This window comes from Colius striatus, chromosome 1 (assembly GCF_028858725.1).
Source record: "Colius striatus isolate bColStr4 chromosome 1, bColStr4.1.hap1, whole genome shotgun sequence".
Taxonomy (NCBI): Eukaryota; Metazoa; Chordata; class Aves; order Coliiformes; family Coliidae; genus Colius; species Colius striatus.
The window spans coordinates 65,119,385-65,134,244 of record NC_084759.1 but is presented as its reverse complement, the minus strand read 5'-3'; the positions used below and the strand labels follow the sequence as shown (position 1 = coordinate 65,134,244).

The 14,860-nt window shown below is 42.1% G+C and overlaps 1 protein-coding gene across 7 annotated transcripts in view; it reads left to right on the top strand.

Moving 5' to 3' along the window:
- MAP4K4 (mitogen-activated protein kinase kinase kinase kinase 4) overlaps window positions 1-14,860 on the top strand; it is a 170,435-nt gene that overhangs the window by 139,251 nt on the left and 16,324 nt on the right. For 2 of the 7 annotated variants that reach the window (XM_061997525.1, XM_061997516.1), the window contains 10 exons: window positions 1,434-1,595; window positions 3,603-3,833; window positions 4,750-4,856; window positions 5,763-5,914; window positions 6,583-6,680; window positions 7,982-8,157; window positions 8,576-8,696; window positions 9,873-10,064; window positions 12,497-12,614; window positions 12,884-13,054. In XM_061997525.1, coding sequence (XP_061853509.1) covers window positions 1,434-1,595; window positions 3,603-3,833; window positions 4,750-4,856; window positions 5,763-5,914; window positions 6,583-6,680; window positions 7,982-8,157; window positions 8,576-8,696; window positions 9,873-10,064; window positions 12,497-12,614; window positions 12,884-13,054 — 1,528 coding nt within the window. The remainder of the gene's footprint in view (window positions 1-1,433; window positions 1,596-3,602; window positions 3,834-4,749; window positions 4,857-5,762; window positions 5,915-6,582; window positions 6,681-7,981; window positions 8,158-8,575; window positions 8,697-9,872; window positions 10,065-12,496; window positions 12,615-12,883; window positions 13,055-14,860) is intronic. The other 5 variants (XM_061997561.1, XM_061997534.1, XM_061997517.1 and 2 more) reach the window with 4 other exon arrangements.

The following is a 14,860-nucleotide window of genomic DNA, read 5'->3' as shown; positions in this document are numbered from 1 at the left end:
TTATATGCTTTGTGAAAGAAACCTGCCATCATCTACAGCTAGAGTCATGAAAGCCTGTTCCTTCAGACAGAAGAAGTTGGGGCTTTTCCATATTCTGTTCATAATAAGAAGTCTGGCCTGTGTTCTAAACTTTAAAGGATGGCTCTGTGTAGTTGAACAAGGTGGTGAAAATGATTGTATGGTGGAGATGCTTGCCCCCGTTATTGTTGTTCTTCCCAAGACATGGTGTATTTTGCGTAGACTTGGCAGAAGCTTATCTGTTTGTTCCCATAGGCAGACACTGTCCTCAAATTTTGGAAAGTAGAGGCCGGTTAGGTTTGTAAAGCAGCTCAGCTGAAGAGTCCTGGAATCTTGCCTCTGTCTTTTGACAGGGGTTTATGAACATCCAGTCTCTCCAGAGAGTCCCTGCTAAAGAACAACTAGAAAACCAGCACAATACTGGTTTTGTGCTCCAAGCAAAACTTGTGAGCAGAATCTCAACAAATGAAATCAGCCCAAGCTGCCAACTTGATCTTTGACACTTTGATAAAGCATTGGGAGTTTAGCGTTCCTCAGATGCAGCTTCCCTGACAGAAATGCACATCCTGCCCTGGTTCCAGCAAAGACCATCATAGGAGTGGGAGGATATTTCTTTTCTGCTTGGAATCTCCCTCTGTCTTTTGCCCTTCATACCTCTTGCTTTATTCACAATGCTATGGCCTTGGGAGAGGTAACATTTCTGCATGGGGACCTCACTTGATGTTGAGTACTGAGCCCTTTCTGGCTTAGTCTTCCCCTCAGCAAGTTCTGGAGGTTAGTGTACAATCACTTCTGCACTTCTCCAAGAATGAGGAACAAGCTTCCTGGGCTGTTCTTTGCAGCCTGTGAGGTCATGTTGTGACTACCTGATGAAAGAGAAAGGATGACCAGTCCTGTGGTTTTGTATCTAAAGCAGAACAACCTCCAGTATTACTGGTTAGAGAAGCATATCTTAACTCTTCTTGCATTGCCAAAAGAGACAAGCATGGGAAAGCAGACTATCAAATACCATTAGTATAAGTAAGATGGGGAACTAAAGTAAGGGATGGCAATGGGAAATGTACTTTTATACTGTAAAGTTGTATGTTTTTGTGTATCCTTTTTGTTGTCTATGGAGAAAATATTGATAGATAATAACTAGTCTAGGCAGAAAGAAGCCCTATAATAGTCTTTCATCATATCACTTCACGTCTTATTGCCTGTATGGATTTTCCATATTTTGTGAAACTTTGGTGTAGTTCACTGTGTTTTATGGTGCTGGTGAAGGAGGTAGAGAAAAAAACTCCAGCCAAACCCTAAATGTCTTTGGTTACTTTATGATAAAGGAACATATTTGTATTTTCCTTTACATTCATCTTTTTTCCTGTAATTGGTTTTATTGACTCCAGAGTTAACCTTCATTTATTTTCACTTAGGTGGAGGAGAGATTTAGAAAAACTAATCAAGGCTCCCCTGAAGCGCAGTCCAAACAGATGGGCAAAGTGTTGGAGCCACCAGTGCCTTCAAGATCAGAGTCCTTTTCCAATGGAAACTCAGAACCTGCTCAGCCTGCCCTGCAGAGGCCGATGGAGCCCCAGGTAAGTGCCTAGGAAAATCATGGTGAGCCTGGAGGAAACGCAGAAATCTCAACATGTTTCCTTCAAGTTTGCAGATCTCGGCACTTAGGAGGTCTTAAGTAAAGGGTAGCACTGTTACACAAAGAAGTTTATTCAGTAGATTTGACTTTTTTTTGATTTTTTTGCTTATTTTATTGATAAACTGATGGATTTGTGGTTTTGAATGGAGGAGGTCTTTTCCTTCCTAATAGTCTAGCTAGATTACAACTGCTGTATTCTATTATTATCTGTGAAACAGTGGAATGGTGACCTAAAGACTGATGACAGTTGCAGCACACTTGTACAGTTCAGAATTTGATCTGTGCAAGGTATTTACTATGTAAAAGGATGCTTGGTTTTTAAAATTCTTGTGGGTAAAAAGCTAACTAAACAAGTGGTTTTTAGTAGTACGAGCACTGCTTCAAAGAGATTTACAAAACATGACTAAGAAAAGCAAGTTTGTTGTCAGTAGGCCTACAGTTGCTAAATAGAGTGCTGTACCACCCCTGGAAAACCAAAAAGAGGTTGAAACTACTGAGCTGAGTGGCTGCTGTCATTCTGTTGTTTTCTAATGAAAAGCCTCCCAGATCTTGGTATCTATATCTCATAGGAATTACAGCATGAATTTTAAAAGTAACCTTTGTCTAAAACTTAGGCATTGTTCATACTTTCTAAGAGATTTAGATACTCTAAATCAGACAGTATAGTTCTGCATTCAGTTCTTCTGTTTCCATGCAGACTTTTCCTCTCCCAAATTAAGTCTGTTGATGACAGTGCAAGCTAAAACCGTCCCTGATTATGACTAGCTATTGCAACTCTTCTGGGCATCAGGAGAATTTGAACAGACGGGAGAGTGGGAGAAATCAGGACAGAACTTCATCTCTTACTCATTAATTCCTGGCTTTTATTCAAACCTCTATGACTATTTCAAAATATTGGACTTGTATCTTCATGCTCTCTGTGCCAGTTACTTTTAAAGTCTGAGTCTTCCACTCCTATTAAGGATAATCAGGCTCTTCAACAGCTGTGTGTATTAAAATTAAGGAAATAATAATCATATAAAACCAAATACAACCAGCCTACTGAAACTGGGATTGAAAGCAAAAGTTTGCTTAATGATTGGGTGTGAAAACAGCTTGTTCCTCAGTTACAACCTTTCCTCCGCCTTCATTTCAGAAATTGACTCTGAAATGCAGGTTTCCACACAAGGAGGGAGGGAAGCTGAAGGGTCAATATGGATTTCAGTGGAAATCCCAATGGAGTTTTTACCTCTGGAGTCACTGTTGTGCCTTCTCAATATGTGTAATTGCATATGTGTGCGTGTACGTGTGTGCTTAGTTTGTGTATAAATATGTATATATGTACAGTGTATGGTACATATATGATGTAAGTATAATATATTACATAAAAGATATATTATGGTTTTTTTTAACTGTATATATATATTTCAATGACTGTAAAGGAATAAAGGCTTTTGCATTACGATCTTTCTCAAAAAGTTTGGAACTGTATCTAGTTCCTCTGTTCATGAGGTAATGTAAATGCCTGTCGGTTTGCACATTCTGCAGCACTCTTTAATTTAGTCCATTTCTCCAATTGGAATATCCACTTCAAATTCCCAGCCCACCAGTGCTGCCATGAGACCTGACCAAAGCCCGCTGAAGACTGGGGAAGGGAAGGTGACATCTGTCTTGAGTAGCCTTTGGCCTCAGGCTCACGGTGCAGACGTTAGGTCCCCTTTGCTTCTGGGCACCAGTGTATGTGTATGTGGAGAGTGAATCTCACCCCCAAAAATGCGTATGTGCTGTATTTTCAGTCTGTTACGTTCTTTGGGCGCTTGCCTTGCTTTTAAGTGCATTGATTCCACCCCACGCTTAACCTAATTGCCATAACCAATTTGTCTCTGCCCGCCCCACCTGCCTTTATTCTGTGTTAATTGGAAAGCAATACTGAGCGCATTGAATGTTTTATGTTTTGTTTTCTTGTAAGGTACAGTGGTCCCATCTGGCATCTCTCAAGAACAATGTTTCCCCTGTCTCGCGATCCCATTCCTTCAGTGACCCTTCTCCCAAATTTGCTCATCACCATCTTCGTTCCCAGGACCCATATCCACCTTCACGCAGTGAAGTGCTAAGTCAGAGTTCTGACTCTAAGTCGGAGGTACCCGATCCCACTCAAAAGGCTTGGGCTAGATCAGACAGTGACGAGGTGCCTCCAAGGGTAAGGAGTAGAAAGACAGATGATGTGTGCTATTCTTTTAATTATTAATTATTTTTTTTTAAGAAAGGATGTGATACCCTGGGCACTGGCAAGACCTCATGCCAGCATTGGTAACAGTATTTTGGAAGGCAGATTGTAATGTAGGTGTTCAGTCGATGGGTTAATGATAATCAACCTTCAGCAATATTGAAGCTTCATACAAAATCAGCAATTATTTATAGAATGCAGCTATTTCAGAGAGACAATTTATTATGTGAAGTTAACAAATCATTACCATCTCCAGGAAAGAATTTAAAATATCCCTGAGGTTATTGCTCAGAGTTAATTTTCCTCTTCATCTGTTAGCAACCCAAACTATGAATCATACACATATTTAAAATTGAGATGGAACTGAACAAAAAGGAAACATTCAATATATTTCCTTCTCCTCTCTTCCCCACACCTCCCCATCCCATCCACTGGGATTTGCTTTTTCTGAGTATATTCTTGCTCCCCTGCCAGTCTTTGCCTTCTGCTGATCCATTCCCGGGCATTTGTTTGGTTCCCCTGAGCTTGTTCTCCTAATACTCGTGCTGTTTCAGTAAATTGCTTTGTGCCTTCCCTGCTTCAGTCAAAATGCCATATTCTTTTTAAATGTCTCTGTAGTTGGAGGGTAGCAGGGTGTGTATGTGTTGAAATGGTAGCGAGTAAAACACGACTTAAGACTAAACTTCTGAGTTCTCTTCAAAATCTGAACAGCATCACGACTAAGGCTCTTGGTTTTGTGGGAGTTCGCTTTTGGCCATTGATGCTAGCTTGGATTCAGAATTAAGTGTTGTTAAAACCTTAAGAACATGTTCTGTAGCAGGAGAGGTTTAATCTTCCTTTTCTCTCTCTCCTCCTCATGGATTTAAACACAACCTTTTTTTCTCCCAAGGTACCTGTGAGAACAACGTCCCGGTCACCAGTCCTGTCCCGCCGTGATTCTCCGCTGCAGGGCAGTGGGCAGCAAAATAACCAAGCAGGTCAAAGAAACTCCACGAGGTTTGTAAACCTACACGTCCTCGCCTTTCTTGAATTGGAGGGAAAAGGCTCCTGGGAGGCCAAGCGTTTCCAGAGAGCTTTTGGCACTGTCTCTGCTGGATGTGTAAGGAAGACGAATTTGGATCCCTTTTCAGTAGTGATTAATATTAACTTCCCTTGGTGTAGCACATGTGCCAACAAACACTGGCAGAATGTCTTCTTTCCTCTACTCCTTTGAGTTGTCTGCCCTGTAACTTAAGCAGTAATTTCGAAATACCCTTAAGTGCTCTGTAAAAAATATGGCCATTCTTCAACATCTTGCCTTTCAGTGCAACAGGTCATCTTGGGTGTACTGTGGGGATTACTGGCAGCTGAAATGTTTGTAATGTCTAAAGAGATCTCAGGAACTTTCTGACTTCTCAGTCAGAACCAGACTTTAAGAGAGGGGAGAGGCATTCATGAGCTGTAGCACAGAACATCTTGAGGTCAGGAAAGGGGAGGAAGGGGCTGCCTCCAGAGCTCAGCAGAACAAGGTGGACAGGCCACCCTGGAATTGCCTCACTGGACGGAGGTGAGGGTGTTCTGAAAGGAACAGGCAGCGATGTTGTTTTGGCTTGTGCTTGACTGTCCAGAGCACTTCTGAGACAATTTTAAACCTGCTGCATGAAGGCCGAGAGAACAATCCGCTTTAGAATAGATGTAAGAATGTCAGGTAGACAGTTCCAAATAAAACAAATAGTTTACACCCACCTAAACTTTGAGGTTTTATGTTCTTAAATAAGGTAATAGATGTTACTAAAGGAGCCACTGCCCAGGTTATGGAGTGTCACTGATTGCTTCAACTCATTGTTAAGTACTTTTGGGTTTAGAAATGGGAATCTGAAACTGAAGCAGGTGCCAAAGACTTTCTTCTCTCTCCTGATACAGCAATATAGAGCCTCGTCTGCTGTGGGAAAGGGTGGAGAAGCTCGTACCAAGGCCGGGCAGTGGCAGTTCTTCAGGCTCAAGCAACTCTGGCTCCCAGCCCGGCTCCCACCCCGGCTCTCAGAGCGGGTCTGGAGAGCGGTTCCGAATGAGATGTAAGTCCTTCTCTCACCTTCTGGATTTGTTAAGTTGTGAAAGACTCAATAATGAAGGATGATAACTCTCACTGGGCAAGTGAGTGCATACCTTTAAGCACGCAGCAGCAAAGATGGGTTAGCTTTCAGTACCCTACTTGGGTGCATGTTCTTGCTTGGGAAAGATGGCAGGCACAGAAGTCATCAGGAGAGTGTTTTCTTGTTCTTTGATTCACATCCAGTCACTGCTGCCTTTTCCTTTGTGCAGAGAGCAGTCTCTCTCAGAGCTCCCTCCCTCATGTGTGCAAGGGCACATTTTGGTGCCTGATGCCTGTCACTTTGGTGGTTGTTGACAGGGTGCAGACTGCTTTGGATAGATCTCAGCTGCGGTACTTTGGATACTGATGTGAGTTATCCAGTTTGTGGCCACACTTGAGTTACCCTCTTTGATTTACAACCATGTGACGGTTTACTTTGGTTTCAGTCATAGGTCAGCTGCACCTATACAGATCACAGCTTATGATGTTTTTTTGTATGGTTCTTTGAGAACAATTTAATAGCAAACCAGTGAAATTTAGGTCTTGCTGTCAGACACAACATCTCTTCCCCACTCCAAAGTGAAGTAAGAAAACATATTTTATCTCCCTGATCAATCTCATTTGTTCTGTGTTTCTTTTGGGGTCATGCAGCATCATCTAAATCAGAGGGTTCGCCATCACAACGTCATGAAAGTGCACCTAAAAAGCCAGAAGAGAAAAAGGAAGTCTTCAGACCTATCAAGCCTGCTGTAAGTTGCATCCATTTTTCCTAGTCTCCCATCTCTTTCAGGTGGGCCTGCAAAAGTACTTTTTATGTGAGCTTCCTTCCTGGTACCATTGGGGGTGAGCTTCAGCTTAATTTGGTGTTTGTATCTGTGGGCCTAGCAGCATGTCCTGGGTTCTGCAGTTGCCTGCCTACATCACAGTACTTGAAACCTTAGAATTTGCTCTACTTCTGGAATTGATTTCTGCTTTCTGGTCTTTTTCCTACCTAACCTTTGCCTTTCTCTCTTTCAATCCTGTGCTTCTTTCCTGGGGCTGGACCAATGATGATGCATTTGACCCAAATGTGCCAATGCTGGGCTGAATGGTGCAGGGAGAAGTGGTAAGACCTTAAATTGTTGCTATTTTCTGTGAAAAAATTCTGACATTTTCTTTATCTGGCTGCTGTTATGATTGTGTGTGTGCTCTATGTCCAGTTTTATCTGGGGGATCACAGTGAGTTTTACAGTATTTCCAACTTTCCTTACACCTTTTTTTCTGTTGCCGTTATGATGCTACATTAGCACCTAAAGCTCTCAGTTAAAGCCCTACTTTCTTAAAGAATCAGAGGTTTGTCCTTTGCTTCTCATAGTGTACTATTCAGGTGAATAAAACTTAGCTACACAGTTGAGAACAGATTGCACTGACTGCAAACCTGGTTTGCTCACACTCCAACTAAGCTGCAGGCAGAAGAGCAACTTATGTCTCATACTGTTTGACAGTTGTGTGCAATCGAGCTGGTCCTAATGAGTTTGACTTCTCAGGTGAACTCCTTAGCACGGATCCATGCACCTGGAAATGGATCAGAAGGTTTCAAGGAGATCAGCTCACTGCAACTGGGCCTTGGGTGTTCCAATAAGTCTTAGGATTTTTCTGTTGCCTTGCTGCCTAGATTTCTTGTGGTGGATGCTGTTAACCTGTGCAGTTCAGGAAAATGAGCTGTGGCAGTCAACCGCTGTGTGAGACTGGGTCTGGGTCTCAGTATGCCCTTCAGATGATAGAATGGATAAACCAAAATCATGATCAGGATTGTTTGGATTCAGAGTATTCACAATTTTCTGTAATGTGGCAAGATCTCTTTAGGTTGACTCTTTCGGTGCTTTAATTTATCAGAAAGTGAGTTTTGATACCTACTGGGAATAAATAAATCAGAAGAAACAATACTGCTGAGGCTATGAGAACACAGCAGCAGATAAGCAGGCAAATTTAGGCAGTATTCCTGTGTGTTTGTCTTGCAACTTCTCCACTCTTCCTCGCAACATCAGCTTTTTCCTCCCTCTCCCATCAGGATTTAACTGCATTGGCAAAGGAATTGCGAGCGGTAGAGGATGTGCGGCCTCCACATAAAGTAACAGATTATTCGTCCTCAAGTGAGGAGTCAGGGACGACAGATGAGGAAGATGATGATATGGAACAGGAAGGAGCAGATGAATCTACTTCTGGACCAGACGATGTCCGAGCAGTGTTAGTTCTTCTAATGGTGTTTTGCTTCTGTTTTCCCTCTTAGGGGGTGAAAGGAAAAGGATGTTGGGTATTTTGGCTTGTATGTTAGTTCTTTCAGCTTACAGCAATCTGTGTGTGAGACATAGCAGCATTGTATGTTCACATTTTCAAACAGCAAGGGTAATCTTTTCCAAAAGTAGTCTTCTATAAATTATATCCTTTTTCTCTTCTCTCTTGATTTGTTATAAAACAAGAAGCGGTGTTTAGCAAACTCCTGGCTATTTTTTTTTTCTAGAGAAGCTTTTCTAGGCAGGTTATGTAAGTATTCCTCTCTGGTCACCATATTAATTAATTCTGAATGTACCTTGATGAAGAGCAACGAAAGCCAGGGCACAAGTGCTCTTCTCTCACTCCAGTTATTTCCTTGTCCGGCAAATAGGTCAACGTTGAACTTGAGCAATGGTGAAACAGAGTCAGTGAAAACCATGATCGTCCATGACGATGTGGAGAGTGAACCTGCCTTGACTCCTTCAAAGGAGGGCACCTTAATTGTCCGACAGGTATTGCTTTTCCCTCTCTGTGCAGTGCTGCACCTTTTCTGTGCTCATTAACCCACTCGCTCATTCACCCATGCTGTTTCTACATTATATTTGTTGTTTGTATTATCAAGACACAGTTGTAGCAGATTTCAGATGAGTCAGAATGTTTGATGCATGCAAAGATGAGAGTAGCCCTTCACACCTTGCTTCTGTTTTGCATGCTTTCCAGTGACACCCATGGCAGCACCATTCAGAGTACCTCAGAGTCTGTGGGAGAGAAAGGGTAGAAAAGTTGCAGGCGTGTGGAGCAAGTAACTGGAGCAAGAACTTAGTTTAGCTGTACTGTAGAACCAAACGTGGTTGTCAGGAGTGGGGCTGGGTGGGAGACTGGGAGGGAGCATTCAGGGTTTTAAAAATTGTTTTGAACCTGTAGTTGAGGGCGTACAGACCACCCAGGTAACATACTCACACATACATAATACTACAGTTAGCGTTGGGGAAATGGAGAAGCAAAGTAGGTGGCGAGGCAGAGAATGTGGACAGAGCTAGAGTGCTGTGTTGTTGCCTTGTTGAAAATACTGCATTATTATGCCTCTGAAAGATAATTATTCCCTGCTTTTAAATGAGCTCATTGTGTTAATGAGTGTGCTAGCTTATAGGAGTGTCCTCGGTTAATCACATTTCTGAATTTCACCACTGAATGCCAGTTTCTTAATTGAGCCTTCTGGTTTGAAAATTAAGATTTCATGCTTATTGTTTTAAATTAGCTAGCTGAAGGCATTTGCCAGACAGTCCAAGCTCTTATCTATACAGGAGTTGAGTTAGTTTAAAACAAAACAATAAGGGAAGGAATCCAACCCGAACCCCCAGAAATGTGCTTGTCCTCGTTGTGGCGGATGACTTACCGGTGCAGGTACTCTCCCGTTAATTAGCGGAACTGGCTGTGCAAGTCGACCCCACAAACTAAGCTTTTGCCTGCCAGAAGAGGTGGGACTTTGCCTAATTCTAGTAGCTCTGCCCGCTTGCCCTTTCCATCCAGGCATAAAGGCATAGATAATCAGCTTATTTTTAAACATAAATTAAGAAATCAGTGTAAAAAGGTAGAAAGCCAGTGAGGGAGAGAAGGAGAGAGGTTGTTAGGGATATAGACCTTTAAGCAGCACTTGAGCAAGACAAGTGTGCCTGTTTTTTCTACAGAGTACAGTTGACAAAAAGCGTGCCAGCCATCATGAGAGCAATGGCTTTGCCGGTCGCATTCACCTCTTGCCAGATCTCTTACAGCAAAGCCATTCCTCCTCCACTTCCTCCACCTCCTCCTCCCCATCCTCCAGCCAGCCGACACCCACCATGTCCCCACAGACACCCCAGGACAAGCTAACTACTAATGAGGTATGTCTTACACCACAGCTGGCTGCTTTCGTAGGGTTATAGCAGCATTGCCTAGTAGCTAGTTTGCAAAGGAACTCCAGCCAATCTCCCCTGCTTTTTATTTTTCTGTCACCTTTATTCCCACTCCCCAAATAACACATTTCAGTTCTGTGTAAGAAGCTCTTAACTCTAGAGCAGTCCCACGCCAAACTTGCCAGTTTACTATTTTTGCTTCCTCTTAGTGAGTCATTAATTGCATGGCGTTCGTTTTTAAACTAAACTCGACTACTTGCATTTTCAAGCCAATACTCTCTTTGTAATTCTGTTTTATTGTGGGAGCAGGCTAATGGCAAGCAGTGTGCCTCTTAAAAATTAGCGGTTCCTTTTGGCTTTGTCAGTAAAGGCTGGGCTAGTAGCTCCACACCTACCTATAAGGAGCTGCTTGTGGAAGTTCACCCTTTTAGGAGAGGAAGTGGCCGTGGAGGATTTTTAGCTCTTCAAAGCTTGCCGCATGGGCTGGGTGAACAAATCAGGCATGCCCCAGGAGGGTTGTAAAAAGCCTTGAGTACTGTTATTTCAGAATTGTGAATGGGTGAAAATCTTTGGTTTTTTTTTTTTTCTGTGTGTCCACTGAAAAGCAGCTGTGTAGAGATGACTGTTTTCCACCAGTGCTGGTTGCCTCTGGGTGGAGACGCAAAGGCTTCGCTGCTGGGGAAGCTCCTTCTTGCTATCCCAGACTGATCCTGAGATGATGCCTTCCCATGCTCCTTCCCATGCTTACCAAGTGCTGATGGGTGAGCCCAGTCCTTCACATGCGTGTAACCCCTCACAGCAGAGGAGATGCACACATGTGAAGGAAGGATGCTGTTCACCCCTTACCAACCCTAGCAGCCAGCAGGGAGCCTGGCATGGGAACTCTGCTCTGGCTGAGTGGCCAGCTTTTGGGGAGAGCCTCTTTCTGGATGCAAGCAGGAGTGGTACAGGGGCAGCAAAACTCAGTGTGAAGAAGCTACTGCTTTTCAGGGTAGAGCTGTCCTGCCACGAAGGCATGCAAGTGCTGTGACAAGAAGGAGAGGTTACGGTGAGCTGGGTAGGCTGAAGGCAGTACACGTGTTTACCATAGGATCAAAAATGCTTCTGAGCCACGTAGCAGGACAGTGGATGGGAAGGATTCCTCTTGGACATTCAGTTAGCATAATAGTTAATTGTCAGCTATGCTTCATTGGTCTTTGATCTTTCTGAAAGCACATTCTTGTAGGTTATAGAGATCAATTGCTCAATCCAGAGAGATACTAGTTCATTACTTTGATCTAAGCAATAAATAAGCAGGGTTCAGTTAACACAGCTTGAGAAGCGGAGACTGTGGCAGTGGCTGGTGGTGAAGGAGCCTTTCGATATTGAGCTTTTTAGGGGAATTATGTGCTCCTAAGACCCATTGCTATTTTTTCTGCAGAGAGTAGAGGCTTAGAAAGGTCAGAGGTTGAAGAGTAGTTGTTGATAAAGAAGTGTCTCTAACTGCATTTGCATAAAGCTGAGCAAGAACCCAGTACTGCTTGATGTAACTTACCCACATGCACACCCTGTACATTTACACTTTTTGTTTTTCTTCACTTGTCCCATTCTGCTTCAGTATGCAATGTTGTTACTGTAATACTAAACTGGCAAGGGTTTTTCAGTTGTTCCATCTCCACTTTTAACAGTTCATTGTTTCACTTGTCTTCTTACTTTCTGTGTTTTTTTATGTTTAGACCATGTAACTCAGCAAGCACCAGTGATTTTTATCCACTGCATATTCATAGCTTCATATCACCGTTTGCTACACCTTCCACACTAATGAGCCCCTTTGTTCGGTACAGGTTTAATATATTGCTTTGTCAAATAAAGGTGGAAGAACCTGCTGCAGCTTTCTGGCAAGAGGCTCAGGTTAAACAAAATAGGGAGAACAAACAGTAGGGGATGTTGAAACATAATCCATCATAGAAGTGGACACTTGATCCCAGATAGTTATGATTTTGTTGCACAAGCCAAGAGACGAAACTTCATAATTGTTTTAAGCTAGCTCACTTTAGGAGATGCCTCATAAATTCAAAAGTCGTAGGTAGTGGACAGCTTGCAGATAAGATAGTATGCATACATTTAAGCATATTTTTTTTAAAAAACAGACATTCCCTCACTTTGTGCCTGACTGTAGGAGCCAGTCCTAAAAATCTTTGCTAGCAGCTGAGGTGATAGGGATGGCGATTTAGCTAGTTACGTTCCGCTGTAACATGTGCGGCGTGCATAAGCATCTAGTCAAGGTGTGGTGCCTGCAGTGTGTTGTGTATCTATAAAGGAAATCTGAAAGCTTGGGGAAGCTCTGTAGCATAATTCTGTAGTGGCTAAAAAATGTTGGTTGTTTTTATCCGTGCTTTTTATTGTCATTAATATTAATAAAGTTGAAATTTACATTGCAGACTCAGTCCGCTAGTAACACACTCCAGAAACACAAATCTTCCTCCTCCTTTACACCTTTTATAGACCCCAGATTACTACAGATTTCTCCATCTAGTGGGACAACTGTGACTTCTGTGGGTAAGTAAAGTAGCTGAAGACAACAATTGAAAAAGGGTTCAGTGACTTCAGTGGCTCTTTAATGCAGTTACGAATGTTACCATCATGCTTTTTATTTTGCAATGGATTGCATAGTTTATTTCTTTTTTCCATTTACATTTCTTACAGAAAGAAAGATTTGCTTGCAGTATTCTCAGTTACTGCTTTGGGTTGTGTGGTAGAAAGAATATATGGCCAGAATTTAGCATTTGAGGGATATTACATGCACTTTGTTGTTTTTTTTTTTCCAGTAGGATTTTCTAGTGAAGCAATGAGATCAGAGGCAATAAGGCAAGACCCTACTCGGAAAGGATCAGTTGTCAACGTGAATCCCACGAACACTCGGCCACAGAGCGACACCCCAGAGATTCGTAAATACAAGAAGAGATTCAATTCGGAGATACTGTGCGCTGCCTTATGGGGTAATGCAAACCTATTCCTCCCTTGTCTCCTGCACTTCTGAAGTGTAGATGTGCCACTTTGAGCTTACAGCCTTTGAGAATTATGTTTCTGAAACTGTAGCTGTTTCTCTGTGTTTATTCAATGCTTCTTTACATCTTTTTGTTGCAAGAGCTGATTATTATTTTGGTTTTTTACAGTGTGTTACTTCTGCTTTGATATAGTTTCCCACTGCTCTATATCTGCTTCTCATAACATAGTTCAGACTTCATTCATCTGATCAGGATGTCTTTTTCAGCTCTCTCTCTAACCCCTGCTAGCAGCTTTGGGAGCTTACGGTTTTAGGCATTGTACACCTGGTACAAACAGGGTATTTCTTTTGAAAAAGAAAAACTTTCTTGAGCATTTTGCTAATGTATCATTGTAGAGCTTAATTTAAGATGTGTTTTGTAAGATGACTTTCCACTTCAGTCATCAGTTTATGTCAGAAGGAAGAGAACGGTAGGAGAGACTGGCTTGGTTTCATTAAGAGTGGTTAGTGCAGAGAGAAGCTGGGTATGGGATGTCATCCGAACAAGTTGTGCCTGGCTTTCTTGTCACAAGGGATCATTTCTGTCAGTGTCAGATGGTTACTCGGGTTCCTACACTGGCAAAAAGCTTAGAGCAGTACTTGTGCCTGCTACATTGTGGAATGATCTGCCACAACATCCGGCAGAAGCTCTTCCCTGCTGCGTCATGTCTTTCTTGGCCAAAATCTATTTGGCCACCAGAGTTTTTTCATTATCTAGATCTTAATAGATGATGCTTCTGTATATAGCATGCATATTTATCTGGTATCCCTCAACAGACTGTAAATGCACATGCATGGCATTTTAAAAACTATGTTTCAGTTTAAAAACTATGAGGAAGAGAATTGGCTATTCTTGAGTCACATAGTAGGGATTTTTTTTGTATAGGTAACAGTGCACTTCTCTTGTTTACATTTTCACAGCTCTTTCCCAGGCTTTTTTTCCAAGTTCTCTTTCGGGGCTATTTCAAACATTTCTTGATTCTCATAACAGCATTGTTGTCATATCCTTCTTGTCTGCAAAGCCATGTCAAGGAAATAGTTCTCCTGACACCTTATCTTCCTTTCTGATATTTTATTTGTTTCTGGAATTTACTGCTAAGAATTTTTACCCAAGTGCTATTTCTGCATGTATTCATGTGAATAAATCTCTGATAAAATGACGACTTGTGCAAATGTAAACTTTCAGACTGTGAGAGGGTGAAGGCAGAGAGAAATTGTACAGGATCAGTAAAGATGACTCATAATTTCTCTCATCTGCCTTGTTTTGCCAGCAGCAATTTGTGTTAATGGTTTTCTATTTCTTTGATCTATGTATCTGACTGTTAACGTTGATTTAAAGTATAGGTATGAAATCCTAGAGGTGTTTTACAACTATAACAAAGCACTTCCATGTTGAACATTTAGGGCCAAACTGATGGTGATGCAAGCTGGTACACATGCTTATTTCTTGATAAGTTTTAGCTTCCTTTACCCTTAAGACATTCAGGTCATTTCATGGTGGTGTTTCTTACTCAAAAAGAGAGGGGCTTGTTTGCTTTGCTTTGTTTTGCTTTGCCTTTATTACCCGTGGTAATGCTATAGTATCTGGCAGGTTGCTGATTGTATTAAGTCTAGGATGCTGTTTCTTCTGGTTCTTTGTGGTGAAAGTCAATGTGAATTACATGAATGCAGTGGCATAGATTTTTACACCCAGCCTCTACAGAGAGCCTGTACTTTTTCAGGACGAATTTCCATTTGTTTGAGAAACCAGAACTGCTTA